Here is a 23,806-nt window from a genome sequence, read left to right on the forward strand (position 1 = left end):
GAAGCCACATTAAATACATAATAATTTGATTAACTTATACTTCAGGGCGACCGGGAAAATTTTTGCTACTTAGGCTACTAATAATTTAAATATTGCTTAACATCAGTGACACCTTTTTCTCTCATAGTTTTTGTTATATGTATTGATATTTTGTCAATAAAAAAAGTCATTCCAGTACATAAATACTCAACTGTTTCTGAACGGGTTTTCTCCTTTTCCTTCCAGCATACAGACAGTCCCCGGGTGGAATCATGGTTCACTTGTCCAAAAATCTCAACACTTTTAGCCTTTTTAGTTTCTGGCAAACAGCTTTAGACATGTGGAAGAACCAGACGGATAACAGAATAAGGAGGCGTAAAATAAGACACAAAAATCCTGATATAAAAATATCACCTCACAGAAAATATGGATTGGCAAGTCCTAGACTATACCAAATAGCGAACATACGAAGTGAAAACTCACCAAAATCCACATAAAAGCCGAGGATTGAACGACAAATCATCCAGAATGTCAATTAGACGGAATAAACTCTTGACATGAAAGCGACATCACGCGAGCGCAGATGTTTTATAGTCTCTCTGGCAGCGCGAGATTCAGGTGGCGGATCTCCGCACGCGCATCCTCATGCACGCACAGCGTTTACTGTGAGCGACGCCAACAAACAAAAACTAACAAACTGGGCCAGCGAATCTGTACAGAAAAAGTCGTCATTGTGGACAGAGAAACACATTTCACCTTATTAACCGTATAATGTGGTATAAGTGTGAGAGGGTGAACACTGTACAGAGCATGTTTTATTAGCTACAAAAACAATATAACAAAAATGTACTTAACATTTTTTTATTAAATATGTATATAACTAAAAATCTTTTATGCCCCTTGTGTTGTGTATCGTTTATGTATAACTTTAAAATACAATTTTAAGAGTGTCTGTGCACATTTAAGGATTCTGTATTCACACATTGTACATTTTTATAAACACAAGCTTGACTTTTTAATATTTTAATACATGGAACCAATAAAACAGGTCATACTTCATTTTAGTTGAAGACAATGAAGATCACCCGTGTCCATGATGTTAAATAATTTACATATAAATACAAACAAGTAAAATAAATAAAAGGTTCAACTTGGCATGAGAGAACAAACTTAAGCTTTTAAGTTTTTGCAGGACTAACAAGCTTTCCAAAGGGTTTACAGATTTACAAAGATACTGCTTCATTATTATTCCTTTAAACGAGACAAAACCTTGGAAATTCGAAATGCAGTGTTTAATTTCAGTTGAAATCTCATGTTTTACAATGAATTATGCTTCATAACTTTTCACACTTAGTCAATCATTAATCTATCAATTTTCTCTTCCCTCCCAAAATACTTTTGACCAAAAATTGCCTAACTTTAAAGCTTTTCCATTTGTTTGCTGGCTTAATACCCCAGAATTTTGTTTAACTTCCATTGCATTTTATGTTGTACTGGTCAATAATTAAAGATACTGAGGATATCCTGCCACCTAGTGTCCAATAAACAAGGCACAAATGCAAAATATAAATCCCTTTATTTTTTCCTTATTCGAAAATATTGCATATTACATTAGTCATGATTTAAGATTATATAGGCACCAAACCAGAAGGTAAAATGATCACGGTTGGTAAATCCTTCTTGACTAGTCTTCCAGTATATAGTTAGGATTCACCACCAAAAACGGATCCTCCTCAATGACGGGCTCGTCTCCATCCTCACTGATCTTTTTCAGCCCCGTTTTAGTCAACTCTATAATGATATGATCCTTAAAAAGAAGAAGCCGCTTCAGTTCAATGCCATGTCAAGCTGAAGACGAATAAAACAGTGATAAAGAGTGATAATGCATACTACTAACAAAATGGATGAGCCTGTATAGCACTCTTTCAATGAGGTTCTTCTTGGCGACAAGTTCAGCTTCTGAATCAATTTCGCTCTCCATTTCCTTCAGGTACCAGTTAATGAGTTCACTTTTCTTCAGAGAGGACTCCTCATCCACTAAAAACAACGACACGTTCAGATATATAACAGGTAAGAAAGCAGATTAGATATCCTTATTTCATCCTATGGCCTTATAACTTTCAATACATCACACAACCTGCTGCCTGGAATGCTTCAAAATCAAAATTCATCCAAAATGAGTGCTAAATGAGAAAGTTTGGTCACTTTTTAAGAATTGCACAGTTAACATAGCAAACAATAACAGGCTGACCTACACTGCTTGTTAAATATATAAGATTATAAAAATGACAAAGAAATGAACAGTTTATTAATCACTGACTGCTGCACAAACAACTTCAAACCTCAATAGGAAAATTTTAAAAAAGCTAGATTTTTTACAGATGAACAAAACACAAATAAAAGAAACGGTTCGGATTAGTATCACCTGGTGACCTGTAGTCATTTGTAATAATTGCGGAGGTTGTCTGTGATCTTCATCCCATGCAAATCCTCCATGTCTGTAATTAAGAATTCCCCTGCAAATGACCTACCGTATTTCAACACAGAGGTCCTGTGATAATATATTAGTACCGTGATAATGAGAATGTCTGATTTAGCAGGTCGCATATTTCATCGTATATCACTTTTTATCCATCTTTCACGAAGAATAGAGTTGAAGTGTTTTGATAGTATTTTGGGTGCTGAGTCATATCACTATGTCCAACCCTGGTCCTGGAGAGCTACTGTCCTGCAGATTTCAGCTCCAACACACCTGTCTGTAATTATCTAGCACCCTGAACCATAGATATACATAATAAAGGCTAGATGTCTTACGGCGGAGTCTCTAACGTTATCACTGTTATCACCATCTTTCTGGTGGGCTCTGTGGTACCTGATGTAAGGCGAGTGATCTGCACAAACACAAATACTCTTATCTCGCTGAAATCTTGAAGGATTTACAAATGGTTTGGTTTCTTACAAACGTTATTAACGTGGCTATAATTAAGGATGCTAGAACAAATTATGAGTAATTTTTCATAAGTATGCAGTGTCATAACTACATCTCTGACGTTTATAACAAACCAAACAGTTTGAAAATCGAGCAAGTTAAGGTTATTTAAAAAGTGCAAGCACCATGAAAACAATGTTATGAGTGAGTGAGCTGACTGTGACAAGATGGCCGCCAGGTGCGGCCGTCGACCTCCATTGGCCAGCAGCGCGGACGAGACCTCTAGCCTTTATTATATATATCTATGCCCTGAACACCATGATTAGCTGGTTCAGGAGTGTTTGATTCAGGTTGGAGCTAAAATCTGCAGAGTGGTAGCTCTCCAGGACCAGGGTTGGACACCCCTGCTATACACCATACAACCAAGCAATTTGCAGAAAAGAAAAAGCTGAAAACCATCAGAAGAGTGAAAACAAAAAGAATGGTTAGATGAGATGGATGACATGTATAGCAGCATGTGGTAAGGAGCTATACCTATAGCCTTGACATCATGTCCGGGAGATAAGTCTGCAAATTCGGGTAAAATCACAGGCTTCGCTTATCCTGTGTAAATGCGCCTCGCGGAATTCAGATGTAGGGGGGTAATTTCTAAAATCACACAAGGTCCCCTGGTAATACTATTCCGGTGCAAACAGGGCTTTAGAAATTATTGTAATGGGAAAAAAAGAAAAAAAAAAATCGGGACTTGCATTGTTCCATCTTTTGCATGTGCAGCACCAGCAGGTTGGAGACCCTCTTGTATTCTGCAAATGACATTCTGACAGCAGGTTTGGCTGCCGCCGGCTTCTCCTGCTTTTCCGGCTCAGTGTCCATGGCCTCCACCGGGTGACCGTTCACGTCACCTCCATTTTGAACTTCTGTCTCTTTACCAAACAGGTCATTCTGATCTGTGGAAGCACAACCGAGATCATGTCATTTTAGAAGTTCCTTCTACACTGCATGCCATCTTTTGTCATTGCTGGAAATGACTGGTAATGATTGGTAAATGGAATTGGAAGTGATCCATTTGTAAGAAAATATTGTTTTTAACAGGGTTAGATCGTCATTAATTACTTATGACCTTCGTTCATCTTCGGAACACAAATTAAGATATTTTATGAAATCCGAGAGCTTTAAGCTCCATAGACAACAATTTAATTACCACTTTCAAGGTCCAGAAAGGTAGTTAAGACATCGTTAAAATAGTTAATGTGACTTGAGTGGTTCAACCTTAACGTTACGAAGCGTTGAGAATACTTTGTGCGCAAAAAAAACTAACAAAAATAACGACTTTATTCAACAACTTCTTCACATCTGTGTCATTATCTTACGCTGTTGATGTAGTAAATACAGTGCAGCACTTCAGAGTTACATCAGAGCTATGCCAGATGACCATTGGCCGAAGCAGTTCACGTGAGCACCACGGCGCATGCGTGTGATGCTGATGCAGGAGCTGACCAACGTTAACAGTGTAGGAGACACTATGCCAGTAGCCATATCACCCTGTAGCCCAAGACTGGTTTCCCACTGAAGCTAAGCAGGGCTGAGCCTGGTTAGTACCTGGATGGGAGACCAAACTGGGAAAACTAGGTAGCTGCTGGTAGAGGTGTTAGTGAGGCCAGCAGGGGGTGCTCACCCTGTGGTCTGTGTGGGTCCTAACGCCCCAGTATAGTGATGGGCACACTATACTGTAACAAGCACCGTCCTTCGGATGATACGTTAAACCGAGGTCCTGACTCTGTGGTCATTAAAAATCCAAGGATGTCCTTCGATAAAGAGTAGGGGTGTAACCCCGGCATCCTGGCCAAAATTTGCCCATTGGCCCGTCCATCATGGTCTCCTAATCATCCCCATATATATACACGATTGGTATCATCCCTCAGTCTTCTCTCCACCAATCAGCTGGTGTGTGGTGGGCGTACTGGCGCAATATGGCTGCCGTCGCATCATCCAGGTGGATGCTGCACATTGGTGGTGGTTGAGGAGATTCCCCCCTTCTATGTAAAAGCGCTTTGAGTGAGTGCCTAGAAAAGCGCTATATAAAATGTAATTAATTATTATTATTATTACTTGTTACTTCATAACATTAAGGTTGAACTAGTGTTGTCAAAAGTACCAACCGCGATACCAAGTCCTTACTGAAATATTAAAAATGTGACGCTTTGAGCGCTGTTGAGCTCCTCTGACTGGCCATTGTGCTCACATACTCATCAAATATGTCTATGATTGGCTGCAATGACCAGCGCTTCAAAAACCATGTTGTAAATATACATCAATGACGCTTTTCACAGAGCGCTTACACAGATACACACTGGAGCGTTTCAATGCAGGCGCCTATCAGCCTACCGGTCCGCTGGTCGACGCCTGCTTGTGCTTTCAGATGCTCCTGCTCCCGCTTTCAAAACACTTCTGTGTGCCTTCAAACGCTCCCGTGCGTTGATCATTGTAGCCAATCACAGACACATTCGATGAACGCAGGAGCACAATGGCCAGACAGAGGCGTTTATGATTCCAGCTCAACAGCGCTCAAAGCATCACATTTGTTAAATTTCAGTACATTTCTAATTTCACTGACTTGGTATCGTGGACAACACTAGGTTGAACGACTGGAGTCACATGGACTATTTTAACAATGTCTTTACTACCTTTCTGGGCCTTGAAAGTGGTCATTGTGTTGCTGTTTATGGAGGGGTCAGAAAGCGCTAGGATTTCAACAAAAATATCTTCATTTGTGTTCTGAAGATGAAATAAAGTCTTACGGGTTTGGAACGACATGAGGGCGAGTAATTAAATGACAGACATTTTGTGTGACATTCAAATAACTTTGCATTTATAAACAGTTTATTTTCTACTGTGAGAGAAGAGATTCAATATATTGAGATATCTGACAAATGGTCCTATTCCACTAAAAGGACTTAAAAAGATATAAAAGTATAAAAAGATAGCAATCTCACCATTCACATTGTCATCATCCTGCTCCTGGTCAAAATTGATGTCGGGTGAGTCAACACGAATGATGGACTTATTCAGGAGTCGAAACGCTTCTTTCACGTGTTTGGGCTGAACCTTTCCAAAGGAAGAGGAAGAGGACATTTCAAACTCTACATAAGCGGTGTCTGATGCACATCGTGTATGCAGAAGCAGTTTATGGGAGGAGTGCTGACAAGTCAAGTCACATTTATTTACATAGCGGTGTGAAACTCTGTATTTTTAAAAAGCAACTTTACACAAAAAAACCCCCAATGATCCAATCAGAATTCAATAGTCTAAAAAGACAATAGTAAACAGTCATTATTCAGTTAAAATAAGTTTAGAGTTGATTCAGTTCAGTTAAATAATTGTAAATTTCATAAATTATGGAATGAATTAAATTAATCTATAAAAGCAGCTGTGGAGAAAACAGTGATGTCATCATGCACTGTGTTTACAAATGCTAGAAATGTGGCTTTTAAAAGAAAGATCGGTATCAAAGAGCACACTCAGGTTCCTAACTGAAAACGAAGACTTGACAGAACATCCATCAAGTGTTAGACAGTATTCTAGGTACGTGCTGAGGTTTCTGGTCAAATAATTAAAACCTCTGGGGTTTATGCCCCTCATTTTCGTAGTAGGAAATTACTAGTCATCCAGTATTTTATTTGAACTTTGCATTCCATTAGTTTTGTGAATTTGTATGTTTCGTCAAGAAATCAGAGTTTTATCAGCATAACAGTGGAAACACCATGTTTCCTAACGATCTCTTCCAATGGTAGCATGTACAGGGTGAAAAGCAATGGTCCTAGCGCTGAGCCTTGAGGTACTCCATACTGAACTTAGTTGCTGTGCGAGTAAACCTCACTCCTCTGATCTCAAGAGACGCTCTAGCGACTGACGCTAGGGGTTGCAGCCTTTAGCCTCCTTGTTAAAGCGTCCGACTCTCATGCCGGCAGACCCGGGTTCGAGTCCCGCGGGCAGTTCGAACAGAAAGGGTTACACTACTAACTGGTGACAGTCAGATAAGTACAATTTGAACCATGCATGCAAATAGTGTTAAATGCACTGTTAAAGCTACACTATGTAACTTTTCCGTCCACTAGAGGTCGCCTGTTCAAAACAAAGGCGTAGTTTGATGACACTACGTTTGAGCGCAGAATCTTGGGACATCTTGGGTCTTCACCTCACAGCTGGTGGAAAAGAGTCAGGATAGGACTCGGGCAGAAATCATGTTCATGGATGCAATTATTAACATTACTGTAGTATGAAGCAGAGCAGGATCGAGTGTTGTGGAGCTGAGCAAGGCCGCAGGAGCGATTGAAGAGCGGGACTGTTATTATGGCATAGTCGCCGGCGGGACTTTTATTATTACACGGTCGCCGGCGCCACTTCTGCTCATGAGTATGAGGTAACGCAGCTCTGTTTATCATATTAGATACATCTGAGTATGTCGAAAAGGAAGTTATGACATTCGCTCGGCAGCTGCTATGACACTTGTTCACACTGCAGTGAGAGTAAAGCGTTTCTGCAAAATAAAACCGGAAACCGAGGGTAACGCAGAAATGACGCAATCGACAGGCGACTCCCTCACACGCATAGCTCACACATCCCGGTTCCTTGGTTAAAATAGCAATTTCTCACGATTACCAAATAGTTGGAAACATTTGGGATATTGCAAGTACTCAACTGCACAAAATATATAACACTGGCCTAGTGGTTTTTGGATATTTTACTGAAAATGTTTTTACATAGTTCACCTTTAAGATCCAGTAACACTAATAGCACCCACGATCGGATAAGATCAAGTAATTTGTAACTCTAATGAGAGCAGTCTCAGTACTATGATATGGTCTAAATCCTGACAGACCTCGTCTGAGCAGTAGAGTCTGGCCATGGCCTCAGAAAGACGCAGCATGCTCTCCAGCTGCCTCACTGTGATCCGCCAGGCTGATTTGGTGGTTCCTCCTCCATCCCGCTGCCGCAGACGCTTGTACTGGTCCACCACGAATTCCCGAGCCTCTGATGTTATCTACAGATGCAAGGTCAGAAGTTGAATTATCATCTTACTCGAATATTAAAAACAAATAATGTAATTAAAAGGAACAGTTCAACCAAAAATTGTCATTTTAATGTAATTCTAAACCTGTAGGACTTTCTTCAGGTCACCTAGTTCCAAAAATGACAACTGACTTGAGATCTACAGCAAAGGACTATTTTTCAGTGAATAGCAACTTGAATAACAAATAGTGTCTTTCCTTTGGTTGAAACTGGCGGGCGAACAGTATGTATCTCTTGATTTCATCAGTAGTGTAAACTCTTTCTACTGACTCAATGTTCCTGGCATGAAGATCTACAATCCGACGAGCGATGGCGTAGTCTGTAACCTGGTAGAAAAAAAAAAAGAAGAAAAACCCCAGCATGTGTAATTTTTGAAGTACTTTGTACATGCACGCTACTGTTAAAAAAAGTAAAAAAATTAAAAAGTCTATGATTTTTTTTTGGTTTACGAAAGTTTTGAAAGTCTTGTGATCAAGGCTGTAATAGTGAAGACACTTATAATATTACAACAAAAAAAAAGACCTTTGATCAAATTAATGCATCCTTGCTGAATAAAAGATTTATTATATTACATTTCACATACAGAGTACAGACTTACTAACTAAAACTTCTGAGCAGATTGCTTTTACATCTAATTTAAGTAATGATATGTTGTCTCACCTCATTGCATTCATCCACCAGTATAAAGAAAAGATCAAATCTGGACATGATGGGTGCCGACATGTTGACGTTCTGTTTCAGAGATTTGGCGCGGTTATATCTGCCATCTATGGGGTTGGCAGCAGCCAGGATGGATGTGCGAGCATTCAGAGTGGCCTTGAACACACAGAAAGGATTAGAAAAGGTGGATTACGGATTTAACAGAATGCTTTCAGGCAAAAGACATGCTCGACAGAGGGACGCACACCTTAACTCCAGCCTTTGTGATGGAGATGGTCTGCTGCTCCATGGCTTCATGGATGGCCACCTGGTCCTTAAGGTCCATCTTATCGAATTCATCGATACAACAAACCCCCTATAAACAAGACATTAAATAGTATAACATTTTCAGAAGACAAATATTATTGCTAGTTCTTTCTGGGAGGTTGTCAGATCATTGCTATAGAGTGCTGCAGGGATGATGTATTTTTGAAAGCCAAAACCTAGAAATGAGCCAACAACACGTCAATAGGTTTTTGGTTTAATGCCTGAAATAACGCCTGTGGTGAACAAGATATTTTCACGTTTTATAAAGAAAACAAAACATCAGTAACACACTCATGTGATTTTTTTTAAAGCTTTTAACCTGTCTTAAAGGCAGTTGTTAAGATGCCTAAATGTGACTACAGAGGTTGAGGACATTAAACGTCACCAACAGGGAAACTCATCTACTCACTAGTCACTTTCACAGCCTCGTTGAGTTTCATAATAATGCTCTTGCAAACCATTCTAAATCAAACTATCAGGGAAAATGTTTTTTTTTTTTTTTTTAAATAAAGACTGAAAGATGACTTAATGGTGGTGACGTTGAAGTCATGTGACTAGTGTCATTTATAGCCTACGCTTAGCTTATTACTTCTGGTGATTGCATGTAGGTGAAGTTGTATTCAAATGTAAGGATCATAAGCTTTTGTTGGTCACGGTGCTTATCTTCAGCAATAATCCAAAAGCCAATAAAAAAAATCCGGTAACACTTTACAATAAGGTTCGTTAGTTAACTTGAACTAATAATGAACTGCATTTATTTATTTTTGTTAATGTTAATTTCAACATGTACTAATGCATTATTAAAATCTTGTTAATATTAGTTAATGCACTGAACTAACATGAACAGCTGGATTTTTATTAACTAACGTTAACAAAGATTAACTAATGCTGAATAGAGGTGTTTTTCATGGTTAGTTCATGTTAACTAATACAACCTTATTGTAAAGTGTTACCAAAAATCCTATTGGGTTTTTGTGGAGTGAACCAGTGTAATGCTAACTTCTGGGTTGGCCTACAAAAATACGTCAACACTGAAGCAAGAAAGCTAATAAAAAAAAAAAGCCACATACTGAAAGAGAAAAAAAATAAATAAAAAAATGTATAATGTATGTATATATATATATATATATATATAGCTGCAAGCATCAATTAATGGGGTCCAAGTACATTAAGGCCTTTAAGTGAAAATATATGTTTTATTTAGCAAGCATGTAACCACTGATCATAGATGGAAAAGCCCATTTACAGCCAATTTACCATAAGAAATATGTGGTTTTTAAAGCTTTAACAGTTATAGCGCAACCTATGGTCTCCATAAAAGTTTGCATGCTTGTTTAGAATCATGTCGCATGTGCTCACCAACTTTAATGAAGTTTAGAGTTTTTGTTTAGGATTTATACGTATATTTGGCCATGCCCATTTTCTAAACAACCCTGTTATATCTATCCAAAGGCCAAAGTAAAACATTTTTTGGATAATTATTGACCTAGAGAGTACCAAGAACTGTGATCGAGGTTGAGCCAAATACCTAGGACTAGTTCACGAAAGTAGGTTATTGAAATAATCTCCAATATTTAACAAACGATCTGATTGACAGCAGCGGTCCTAGAGGCAAAGCTGCTCAGAATGTGGTATGAATTTTGTGGGCATGTGCGAAAAATCATGTGGTATACAATCCCTTGCTAAATTTTCCCCCACCGTGGTCGATTTCTCTCAAATTTTTCACAGGCCTGTAGGGCCGTTTCTGTTAACCATGTCTGATAGCTGCACAAACTTCATTGGCCACCAAAAGGCCAAATTTTTTGAGATACGCGAATGTCCGCTAAGGCAGTCTTGGCACCTTGGACAAAGACACAGCGTGCCAATTTTCAAGTCAATCAGACTTGGGGCTACGTAGTTATAGCCATTCTTACAGTTGTTCCATGTTATAAGTGCCTAGGACAAGTTTGCAAAAGTAGGTTTTTCAAAAAAAAATAAAACAATAAATAATGAAATTTTCACCGAGAGCGACGATCAAATTCAAATCCCCCCCACCCAAAAAAATAAACCTATACTTTCAAGAACTAATTAATAAAAAATTGGCAAATATACATTATCAGCCAACATGAGGGCTCCAGCTTCAATGACAAACTCATGCGACTCCTCGTCTTTGACCACAGCAGCGGTCAGACCCGCAGCACTGCTGGCTTTACCACTGGTGTACACCGCTCTGGGGGCAAAATCCTCCACATGCCTGAGAGAAAAAACACAAAGCTATTAGACACTCCAATCATCTGCAGTGCACGGTCAGAGCAAGTGTTTCTCACACATCATATTTACTTGAGGAACTGGCTCTTAGATGTACTCGGATCTCCAACTATACACACATTGATGTCACCACGTAAAGACGTCCCCTCCATGGTCGTCTTTGCAACACCACCAAACAACATCAGCAGAATCCCACGTTTAATTTCGTCACTACCTGAAAAACAAAGCCAACAGTGATTATTGAGCAAGCGGTCTATTGAGTTCAACACAGAAAGACATGGAGAAACTGGAGAGAACTCTGGAAATTAAGTGGAAGTGATCAAGGAAAACCTGTTTACTTTATACTAAGTGCATGGGCGTAATTTACGGGTGGGACATGTCCCCACCACTTTATGCCAGGCTCGATATTGTCCCCAGAACTTTTTAAAAGTAATTGAAAAATAGATTGCGGAAGGTGTGTATTAAAGCAAAAGCACGATCTACAAATCGTCATTCTTCATAATCTAATTAATTCGTTTAACAAATTTTTCCACCGGCCAGAAGGTTTTTCCATTACAGATTTCCTCATAGTCGATTAAAAAAAAATATAGTGAAATGACGGCGTTTCCATTAACTGATGTTATATGCGACATTATATATATATATATATATATATATATATATATATTTTTTTTTTTCTCGTGATAAGTCATTCCAAAAAGTATGCTACGTAGGTTGTTAGGTTTATGTATATCCCAGCCACCGCACGCCATTATTATTAATGGAAGGAGACGTGCGTGTGTTCCAAGCATTGATGGCAAGGAAAGCGAGGTATTTCTGGTGTTTCTCTCTCTTATCTGCTTCAAGCTCTTGATAAATTATGGCATTTTATATTCTATTGTTCATTGCCACATACAGAGACAAGCGAATTTGATGGTGGTAACTCAAAGGGTTTTTTTTAACCCCTTTTTTTAACCACACGTTATTTTGGCTCGGAATTTCGTTTGTTGGAAATACGAACTGAATTTATAAGTACTTTTGAAATGGAAAACTATGCGTTTAATAAACTAAATATATTTTTTAAATGAAGACAGTGTTTGGAGTGGAGCGCAAAATAATCTGCTACCTGAATTCACGGCCTTTGCTGTTATTGTGAGTGTACACAAATAAAAGTAGACAGTTTACTGTTTATTATAATTATATCTTGCACTTAGCCTATCTGTATGCCAAAAAAAAAAAGACAGTATTGTGAGTTGTTTCCGCTGTCATAAAGAAAAAAATCCATCAGAAGGCGCCGACGACTTCGTCGGACAGAGGGTTAAAGAAAACGTAGCCCATTTAGTTTCATAGTTAGGCTATGTTTTTTAATATTATATTTTTTTAATTTCATATGTTGATTAGGATAAATGAGCAGCATGAGTAAGGCTATAATCAGATGCACATATGTCTGGGGACATGGATTTTGATCACTACATTGAATTTTGTTTTCAAGAAAGTCTTTCTTTAAAATTAATTTTGTTTTGCATAAATTGTATTTTAATTTTGAACAATATTTAATCACCTATTTGGCTGTTCATTTAATAAATAAGAAGCAAACCAAGATCATCTGGAATGGATTGACGTGTGTAACTGGCCTATTTCCGCAGCCTTTAAGTAAGGCTGAAACTACAGCGTCTTTCTGTTTTAATACATTTCTTGAATATGTGTCTTAAATACAGGAGGCCTATAGATAGTTATGATATTTGTGGCTGCACCGGGGTCTGTCATTACTAGGTTAAAGTTACGCCATTGTCCAGAGAAAATACATGTCTATTAACGTTGTCTATTAAGTATATCGTAATAACAAGATCTTGAGTGGAAAAAAATTATATGTAGGCCCTGTTTGGGAGCAATGCGTCACCAGGTGACCTGTCAATGCGAAAAATGTGTTTCCATTGCAGTTTTGCGAAAATTGCCTTTTTGGAATTGCAGGAAAAACCACCTCATGCGAGCGCAAACACTTTTTTGCGATACATGGGAGTTTTTGCGAAATTGACGCGTTTCCATTGGGCATATTTTCAATTCGCAATTTAAATTTGCGGCTACTCACACACAAGAATTGTGCAGTTAATGAATACACTGCAGCCTGCAGCTGAGCTGACTATGAAATGGTAAATTCCCGATATTTATCTTGCGTATCTTGATTGATATTAGGCTAACGTTACCCTAGATGTGTTGTGAATGTTACGTTTTGCTTATTGGATGTTTATAGAATAACTTGTGAATGTGATGCATGTGTACATCAAAGTTCAGAGTTGGAAATGCACTTAATTTTCACTCAGTCCCCAAGTAAATTCGGTTATTAAATAAACACATAGCAAAACGAGTTGTGCGGTGTCCCCGCCACTTTTCAAAGCAAAGTTCCGCCACTGACTAAGTGCCTCAAAACTCTTAATAAAAAACAAATTTTTAACGTAGGAGTAGGTATGGCCATTTGTAACCACCCACTTCCAGTTATTTTAGCTGTACAAAAACTGTTATGCTGCTTGATATTGCTTATACTGTTGCAAAAAAAGGGGAATAAAATATCCTAGAACCAATGAACAACACTGATCCTTGAAAAATGGCCGCCAAGCACCGTGAATGGTGGGGAAGAGACTTGTGCAGAGGTTGTGATAGAGATTCTTGTCTTGGCTCATCTCAAACACTTTCTCCCACTCCTGGACGGTCATCTGGTTCTTCACGCTCTCAGCTGACTGATCCTCCTGACGAAGCTCCTTCCCTCCAAACTAGAAACATTGCAACAACAAACATGAAATTATTACAAAACGAACAAGTGATATACAGTAGCTGGAAGGTTTTAATGAAACGCTATAGTTTAACAGGGTTTCCAAAGTTAAAGAAATGCGAGACATTTCGTTTTCATTTAGCTTAAAATAAAGTCTGAGTAATGAATTTTGGTTAAAAGAACATGGTACGTTGTTCAAGGTGTTATCAGGTGAAAAATTATACCAGTCCCAGTAAAGTTTTTTTAGCAACGAGTTGCCTCTTGATATTTAGGCCGGACTGCTGTGGACTAGTGAGTTTTAATTTCCTAGATGCCCTTGACTTTGAAAGGAAAAAATATTTTTAGCAGTTCTAAATGTAGGATTTATCATTTTAACACCGGCCAAAAATTCTGACCCAAAGTTTTTAAACGTTTTGTATATACACAATATTCACTGATGAGCCAAAACATTACAGGTAAAGATAATATCTACTAACAAGCCCACATATTAAAGGGTTACTTCAGTGATTTAGCATTAAGCTTTGTATTTAAACTGGGTAATTTATGCAGTAGAAATATGAAAATATTTTTGAATTTGGTGCCTTCTAGACTGAGAAAAGACAGAAAATGTATTTGTCTCATGTGGATGAAAGACAACAACTCCCAGAATGCACTTGCTTCGCTGCCCAACGAGGCCACTCCCTACACCACCCCCAGCGTCGTTTTGATCTTCAAAATACAATAATTTCGTTCAGTTAGAGAATAAACACTATTGAAAAGACACGTTCAGTTTTTAATTGTAAAGTGTGAGTGAGCCGAACGAACGTCACGGCACAGACGCAGCAGTGTCAGATTTCCTTCATCACGAAGAGCTGACACCTACCTAAACATTTAGGTACACCCCTTCATGACAACGGTGTTCTGTGGAGGAAGTGGCCTCTTTCATCAGGACAATGTTCCCTGACATACATTGTTCAGGAATGGTTTGAGGAACACGATGAAGGGTTCAAAGTGTGTTGCTCTGGCCTCCAAATTCCCGAGATCTCAATCCAATCGAGCATCTGTGGGATGGGCTGAACAAACAAGTTCGAACCACGGTGGCGCCACCTTATAACCTAAAGGACTGGATGGATTTGCTGCTAGTGCACTGGGGCCAGATGCCACAGGACACCTTTAGACGTCTTGTAGATGCCATACCTCAGCGGATCAGTGCTGTTTTAGCTCAGTGTATACAAAGAAATAAATATGTAACTGGTCATACTCGACCCGCTCCGGGCACGCTAACAAGGATCCTAAAGACCGCAGCCTCTGGTGTCGGTCGCTAGTGCACTTTTTGAAGCTAGGGGAGGGAGGTTTACCTGCACAGCTCTTACTAGCTTGCTTCCATTTACACATATCTGCTACAATTTGTGTTGTGATAAACGGCTCTTACCCGTGGGTTAGTTGGGGCCACATAGTTAGCCAGGAAGGCCAGTCTGTAGGAGAGTTCTCTGACACCCAAAGCCTTGAGCCCCTGAATACCGTCGGCCTCAAAGCCCTCCTTCCCCGTCACCCTGCTGCTGGTTTCTGCCCGCGTGCCTAAAAAGATGAGAAATACTCCAATATGACTGAAAATAACAGATAATAAACAATGTACATGTGGGCAAATTGCTTCCCTTTTTTCATACAATCAAGACAGACCCAACAATTTGAGACTTTTTTATAAAATGTCTATTGTATTAGTAGAAAAATAGAGCACAACCAGCGAGTGCCATGGCGGACACATCAGGCACAACAATCAGTGTGCCGGTGAAGTCACAGCGATCTCCTGCCTGTGCGCTTTCCACGGCCTCTGCCCTCAGAATCACCTCCACACTGCGGGGAATGCAGCCTCTCGGCAGCTCCGCCTGCGTCTCCTGGATGCGCACCTGAAGAAGTCAAGCAGGTTCAGGATAAACTACCCATATATCAGATCAACATACATGAAAAAACATTTTTTTCATAATTTTTAGGGATGCAGCTATTTGAATATTTTTGCATTAAAAGTATTTAATATACTTTTAGAGAGTCTGATTACAAAAACCAAAGTCTCACCATTAAAATCCATGTCCTAATCACACAATTATAATGTTCTCCTTATAATTTTATGTATATCACTCACCTAAAGGATTATTATGAACACCATACTAATACTGTTTGACTCCCTTTCGCCTTCAGAACTGCCTTAATTCTGCGTGGCATTGATTCAACAAGGTGCTGAAAGCATTCTTTAGAAATGTTGACCCATATTGATAGGATAGCATCTTGCAGTTGATGGAGATTTGTGGGATGCACATCCAGGGCACGAAGCTCCCGTTACACCACATCCCAAAGATGCTCTATTGGGTTGAGATCTGGTGACTGTGGGGGCCATTTTAGTACAGTGAACTCATTGTCATGTTCAAGAAACCAATTTGAAATGATTCGAGCTTTGTGACATGGTGCATTATCCTGCAGGAAGTAGCCATCAGAGGATGGGTACATGGTGGTCATAAAGGGATGGACATGGTCAGAAACAATGCTCAGGTAGGCTGTGGCATTTAAACGATGCCCAATTGGCACTAAGGGGCCTAAAGTGTGCCAAGAAAACATCCCCCACACCATTACACCACCACCACCAGCCTGCACAGTGGTAACAAGGCATGATGGATCCATGTTCTCATTCTGTTTATGTCAAATTCTGACTCTACCATCTGAATGTCTCAACAGAAATCGAGACTCATCAGACCAGGCAACATTTTTCCAGTCTTCAACTGTCCAATTTTGGTGAGCTTGTGCAAATTGTAGCCTCTTTTTCCTATTTGTAGTGGAGATGAGTGGTACCCGGTGGGGTCTTCTGCTGTTGTAGCCCATCCGCCTCAAGGTTGTGCGTGTTGTGGCTTCACAAATGCTTTGCTGCATACCTCGGTTGTAACGAGTGGTTATTTCAGTCAAAGTTGCTCTTCTATCAGCTTGAATCAGTCGGCCCATTCTCCTCTGACCTCTAGCATCAACAAGGCATTTTCACCCACAGGACTGCCGCATACTGGATGTTTTTCCCTTTTCACACCATTCTTTGCAAACCCTAGAAATGGTTGTGCGTAAAAATCCCTGTAACTGAGCAGATTGTGAAATACTCAGACCGGCCCGTCTGGCACCAACAACCATGCCACGCTTAAAATTGCTTAAATCACCTTTCTTTCCCATTCTGACATTCAGTTTGGAGTTCAGGAGATTGTCTTGACCAGGACCACAGCCCTAAATGCATTGAAGCAACTGCCATTTGATTGGTTGATTAGATAATTGCATTAATGAGAAATTGAACAGGTGTTCCTAATAATCCTTTAGGTGAGTGTACGTTGTAATATTGAAGAAAACACTATTGTAACATCCTGCAGGCTTTAAGGAGACACTTCATGCATGCAAATATGCTTTGTGCCGTGTGAAATAAAAATCCTCAGCAACAATTCTCAACATTACTTAAGCAAAATGTAAAATTAGGAGACTTATGAAACAGGCCAACCGGCTGGATTTGCTTTAAGAGCAAAATCTCATTCAAAGAAAATGGCCACTAAAAGCTGCCAACGTACGCTTTATAATTAATTACAACATTTCATTCGTTATCTTGGATGTTTTCTGAAAGTTTGGTAGCTGCAATTGCAAACTATAGTGGAAAAAAAGTCTGCATATTCTTACTTTCTGGAAGTCAACGAAGCGTGACTTGTTGGTGTCGAGCATGAAGCGGCGGCGGTTGGCACACACAGGGTTCTTGCAGATAGTCGGCTGTGTGTATTTGAACTGCTGCTCCACATCTTTGACGACAGACTGACAGTCCAGACAGAGGAAGGTGCCGCTGACCAGCTCTGGATGCACAGGGTGGGTCCGCACCACCTGACCGCTGATGCGTAACAGAGTGCCGATGCGGGCGGCGGAGAGCTCACGGATCCTGGAAAGCACAGAGCAAATGACATAACCTCTTTGCATGTAAAATGAGTAATTCAATCGTAACAGAGGTCAATTTACATATTGCCATCTTCAAACAGATACACTTTTACTATATTACTGAAAGGGTCAAAAAGAGGGTGTCAAATTAAATTGAAATAAAGAAAATTATAGAAATATATTAACATTTAAGCATGATATGAGCACTTTAAAGTAGGAGAGCTTTATTCAAAAGGTCAAGTGGAGCAAAAAAGAGTTTAGAATAGAAATACTCACTTTTGCCTAGATGGGAAGTCTGAAAAAGCCACATAAAACTCTTTGGATGGTGGAATATTTCCATGATCTCTGGCAAAGTGGCGAACTGCTCTGCAGAGAAACGGGTAAACCCTGAAAAAAAAACATTAGGACAGATAATATGAGTTTAAAGCTGCAGTCTGCAAGTTGCCTCTGTCGCCATCTCTGTTTGAAACCTGCAATTGCAGTTATTTGTGGAATTATCATCTTTACGTGGGCTGTGCATCGGCGGCTCCTCAGTGCGGATGAATCTAATGTTTTGAGGAGTTTGTGTGGCTGTCAGTCACCGCACCGGTGTGGATACTGTACTTCGGAATGACAGATTCTGACCAAAATAAAAATGTCATCAGAACAAGCAAGTAACATTGTTCTGACCAACTGAGAAAAAAAGCATTACAATAAATCGCGTTACCAACGGTGATTCAATCTAACAATCGCTTAGCTCATATCACATCAAACCATGCAAATTATTATTATTGTTATGCTTTGTTCTCAAATTGTTAATGTTAACAACATCCGCATTGCGTGACTGTGTATTAGCGTTACTTGTAGATTTACATTTCTGTACAGTCTAATCTTTTGCTTTTGACTACGGGTGAATCTCCAGTTGTTACTGATGATTGTCGTCTTGTCCTTTCAGGATTACAATCCGCCATCAAAATGATAAATGTAATTATTCCAGCTGCTGTGAGAAAAGGCTATAAATGATCCGCCACCTGCAGGATCCTCACATGCGATACTACTACTAGCCGAACTCCATATTTATGGATACAGACTAGGGATGAAACGGTATGGAAATTTCACATCACGATTACAGTGACCCAAATAATCACGGTTATCAATATTATCACGGTTTTGTTAAAATGAGATTAAAGTGTTCAAAAAGAACAGATGCACACACTTAAAACATTTCAACAAATTTTATATTTGAAAAATCAATAAACAACAAATAACTAAAGCAGCTCTTTGCACTTTTTAAAGCTAGATTCTATTCTGTGGGATTTCCTTCCTTTTAATGGCCGTCGTCAATAGCAACGCATAAATAATAGTTTGGTGTAAATATAATCTCTAATATTATCTCTGTAAATATATTCTCAAGCAATATTCTCATCAGTGTTCAGCAATGATGCATTTAAATCTAGCATATTTAGTGTAAGAGCCCAAACAGTATCCTAGTGAAATAATGCATATCCATATTTTCATGATTTGACAGTTTATTTTATTAAATATCAAAAAGGTGTGCATCATACCTGACACCTAGATGAACACTTTACAGTCAGTTTTATGACTGTCATTCTCTTCAAATGCTATTGAAGTCAGAAACGTGTATAACGTTACCAATGTTGTATGTAACTTTAGAGACGGTCCCTAAATTCGCCTGCGTTATGCCAGTCATATCAGATGCGCTGTGGCTCTGCGGTGTTTGTTTTAAACTATTTTCGCTGTTGAAATAGAACAAAAACAGTCAACCTCTGTATGATGAGTGAATCTCCTGTGTACATCACACACACATCTCTGCTTTGAGTGCAGATTTCAGCGAGTGAGAGCGGCGCGCGCTCTGAACAAAACTCTGGCTAATCTGAACGCCTCTGATTATGAGACATTGCATTCATAAACTCAATATAAACACGTGATTGGTTATAATGCGCAACGCGATTATAACAGATGGCTTTTGAGAAGACTATAATAAATTCAACTGCCAAAGTGGCTAGTGTGCAGCCGAAATATACCCGCAAATGGCGGTTGTTAATGTCGAGCCCTGATTATCCCTTAAAGGGTTAGTTCACCCAAAAATGAAAATTGTCATTAATTACCTACCCTCATGTCGTTCGACACCCGTCAGACCTCCGTTCATCTTCGGAACAGAAATTAAGATATTTTAGTTGAAATCTGATGTCTCTGAAAGTCCTCCATTGGCTCAATGGTACTCTACACTCTCAAGACCCTTAAAAGGTACTAAAGACGTCGTTACAAAGTCCATCTCACTACAGTGGTTCTACAATAACTTTATGAATCGGCGACAATAGTTTTTGTGCGCAAAAAAACCCTAAATAACGACTTACATAGTGATGACGATTTCAAAACAAAGCATCATGAAGCTTCGAAGCGTTATGAATCACTGAGCCGAATGATGATTCGGATCGCGTGTCAAACCGCCAAACTGCTGAAATTTGGCGATTCAAACCGCTGAATCGACTCAGTGATTCATAACGCTTCGAAGCTTCATGATGCTTTGTTTTGAAATCGTCATCACTATGCAAGTCGTTATTTAGGGTTTTTTTGCGCACAAAAACTATTGTCGCCGATTCATAAAGTTATTGTAGAACCACTGTAGTGAGATGGACTTTGTAACGACGTCTTTAGTACCTTTTAAGGGTCTTGAGAGAGTAGAGTACCATTGAGCCAATGGAGGACTTTCAGAGGCATCAGATTTCAACTAAAATATCTTAATTTCTGTTCCGAAGATGAACGGTCTGACGGGTGTCGAACGACATGAGGGTAAGTAATTAATGACAGAATTTTCATTTTTGGGTGAACTAACCCTTTAAAATGTCACCTTAGTCTTGTCTGAATTTGTTCGTTCGCTTCACGTTATTATTTGCCAGATGTAGTTTTGGTATTGAGGTCAAAGTCCACTTGCCTTGCATTTGCAGATTTGAAGTGTTTCCCCCATTACAGCGACTTTCTTCAGGCATTCCGCAGACAGGGTGACCATCTTCGATTAAGTTTCCCTCAGGACTTTTGTAAAAGCCAAAATATGACCACACCTCAGATTTGGTCCTTTTAGAAGTCTGAAAAATCCCCCAAATGCTGTCACTGCCTTCTACCATTTCTTCTCATTCAAAAACAGCGCTGTGCGCACCAGACTGACAAGATTTACCGCAAGTTTTCAAAAGCGTGATAATCACACGCGGTTTTAATGATAATTAAATTTTAAACGATATTACTAACCGTCACTAAATTTTAATCGTGAACCCGGTAATCGTTTCATCCCTAATACAGACGTGACGTAATGACGCGAAGACATGCTTGAATTTCCCGCAAAAATCCACCAGTACCGCTCAAATAACACATTACAAGATTACCGTTGTGATTCGGGCTAAGGTAAGGAGATAGTTTTGAACACTGACTGGTTATGTACTTGCTCAAATTGATTTTGGATCATTTTTAACCCCCCCAAAAAAACAAAACTTTTTTTTCTGCAGCAAACCGACGATTTATTTAGTCACAAAATGATCATGCTCCAATAGTACAGAAATATTTTTTTATATATTTGATTTAAATGAACATGGGCAAACATTTGTATTCCCAGCCAAATGAAGAATTTTAAAAAATATATGAAATTAAAAATGGATATGGCAGTCTGTTTTATAAAAACCTTTGCTCCTAAAGCACTCAAAAAGTACTATAGTACAACCAGATTTTACCTATATATATAGTAATATCTGACATCACTGTAACATGGTACTGCCACATTACTTTTTTGTATAGTGTATAACTGTAGTTAGTTATATATAATGCAATTTTTCTAATGAATGTGTATAATTTGCATTTCAAGTGTGGGATAATAAATAATAATTTAATAATAAGCACTAATAACACAGCAAACTTTACGGTGTGCTGTACTCTTGCATTAGCAAAATAAGATCTGCACCAAAAATTGATGCACCTCTTGATGGAAATAAATGTAATGTGTTGTTATATTCATCAAGTAGTGCATCATTTTTTTTGGTCCAGATCTTGTATTAACAATGCAAGAGTCCGGCAAGTCTAATCCAGAAACATCCCAAAGACTTCCAATGAATTTAAGACTCAATTAATGTGTGAAAATTATTCTTCCATCCTCCCAAACATGATGAATCTTGACATTGTCATCCTGGAATATGGCCATGATGTGTCTTCCAACATATGAAAAGCTACACTCCATCAATTAGGGTTAGAAGAACTGTTGCCAAACATATAACATGCTAGAAACATAATACACACTGCAATATTGATCCAATCATAGACTCTTGAGCATGTGTTCACCTGTAGTATTCCTCTTGAATGGTGGTGGCGAGCTGCTGGTTGTAGTGCTCGATGTTACTGAAGCTCACGGTCAGCGTGTTTCTCTCCGGCCTGATCAGCTCTTGCGCGTCAGACAGATACAAAGCATCGCCGGTTTTATCCTGAAACCTGGTCAATCAGACACGTTTTATAAGTTAAGCTCATTTGGCTCTTCATATAAAAGTACTGCAACCAACTGCACTCACTCTTCCAAAAACTCCAGAAACAATTTCTGACACTTCTCGGACAGTTCATCGCGCACTTGCACGCCCGAGGGCACAGCTTCAGCTCCGGGATCCATCAGGCACGCGCTCAGCTGACACACACACGACACACCTGAGGAAGGTAATGAGCCGCCCAATCATATACATGCGCCATGACGTCGACTAAACGACGTGCCATACACACTTAAATATTCATAGCGAATATTTTTTCTCTTGTACAGACACCTGTCCACCGATATGGGGCATTAGGAGTGTGACCTATATGTATATCCCTATTTTCCCTATCGCGATACTTGAAGGGATAGTTCACCCCAAAATGAAAATGTTGTCATCATTTACTCACCCTTAAGTTGTTCCAAACCTGTATGAGTTTCTTTCTTCTGTTGAACACAAAATAAGATATTTTGAAAAATGTTGGTAACCAGACAGTTGCCATAGACTTCCATATAATGACAACACTTTTGGGTGAACCATCCCTTTGTACTTAACTTTTTACTATACTAAGCTTTATAAAAACACATCATTCCAGTTATATCAAACTAAAGAAATTGAGACAGACTCACGTCCAATTCGTGAAGAATCATGAGCTCGAGTTCACACATTTCACTGAGCTAATTATTTGTGTCTGGTCGGAGTCAACAACTCACTGATTCAATGATTCGGTCGAAGCGAGTCTCGTTAACAACTCGATTATGGTAATTGATATGATAAAATTAAAGAATATTACATATCAGATAATAGTGCATTCTACCAATTTTTCCACTTGCCTTTTGCACGTGCGAGTTGACTGAATCATTCAAACAGGTTTTGTGAACAGGATGAAGCCAATTCACTTAAAAGTTCTGACTGATTCGTTGACATATTACTGTTTCGCTGTCCCATTCCAATGTTTTGTGATAAATTCATAAGGTATTTCAGGCAAACTTATCTAACATAAAATTGATGAAGCCAACACCGAATTTACAGCATCCCAGCTTCTCTACAGCATATAAACATACATCAATGCCGTATTTTTGGCTATTTAGTTTATATTAAAATAACAATTAAAAAAAACATTGTGGCTCATGATCATACTTTTTTCTGGTAGTACTTTTTGTAATGTTATTAAAGTTGCAGTAAGCGATTTCTGAGAAATTCTGTTGAAAGTGGATCTGACCGAGCACCAAAACACACTTGCAGCCAATCATTAGTAAGGGGCGGAGTTATGAAGATAGGGGCGTGATCATTTTGGGCAGGGGTTTGTTTTGCTGATGTTTCTCAGAAATCGCTTACTGCACCTTTAAAAGCATTATATATTGAGCTGTTTTATTTTTGTTTACTGCTATGAAATGACACATTTTCAACTGTTTTTTTTTAACTGGTTGTTTCAAAAACAACCCTCCTAAA

The 23,806-nt window shown here is 39.0% G+C and overlaps 2 protein-coding genes across 2 annotated transcripts in view; both read right to left on the bottom strand.

The window, feature by feature from the left end:
- ahrrb (aryl-hydrocarbon receptor repressor b) overlaps positions 1-632 on the bottom strand; it is a gene marked incomplete at its 3' end in the record, with an annotated part of 31,387 nt that extends 30,755 nt beyond the window's left edge. The window contains exons 1-2 of the mRNA XM_079820486.1: positions 463-632; positions 192-309 (exon numbers count right to left, since the gene is read on the bottom strand). Coding sequence (XP_079676612.1) covers positions 192-253 — 62 coding nt within the window. The 5' untranslated portion in view covers positions 254-309; positions 463-632. The remainder of the gene's footprint in view (positions 1-191; positions 310-462) is intronic.
- Positions 633-1,663: 1,031 nt separating this feature from the next.
- On the bottom strand, positions 1,664-22,497 carry mcm6l (MCM6 minichromosome maintenance deficient 6, like; the record flags this gene model as incomplete). The annotated part of the gene is made up of 17 exons (XM_079819311.1): positions 1,664-1,786; positions 1,877-2,016; positions 3,658-3,855; positions 5,902-6,013; positions 7,788-7,949; positions 8,176-8,304; positions 8,639-8,794; positions 8,886-8,993; positions 11,036-11,177; positions 11,264-11,405; positions 13,788-13,938; positions 15,349-15,494; positions 15,658-15,823; positions 17,610-17,859; positions 18,132-18,242; positions 22,179-22,325; positions 22,403-22,497. 17 exons carry the CDS (start codon positions 22,495-22,497, stop codon positions 1,664-1,666), a joined length of 2,478 nt encoding a protein of 825 aa, XP_079675437.1.
- Between the last annotated feature and the right edge of the window lie 1,309 nt (positions 22,498-23,806).

Source organism: Gobio gobio, assembly GCF_949357685.1.
Source record: "Gobio gobio genome assembly, chromosome: 6".
Lineage (NCBI taxonomy): Eukaryota > Metazoa > Chordata > Actinopteri > Cypriniformes > Gobionidae > Gobio > Gobio gobio.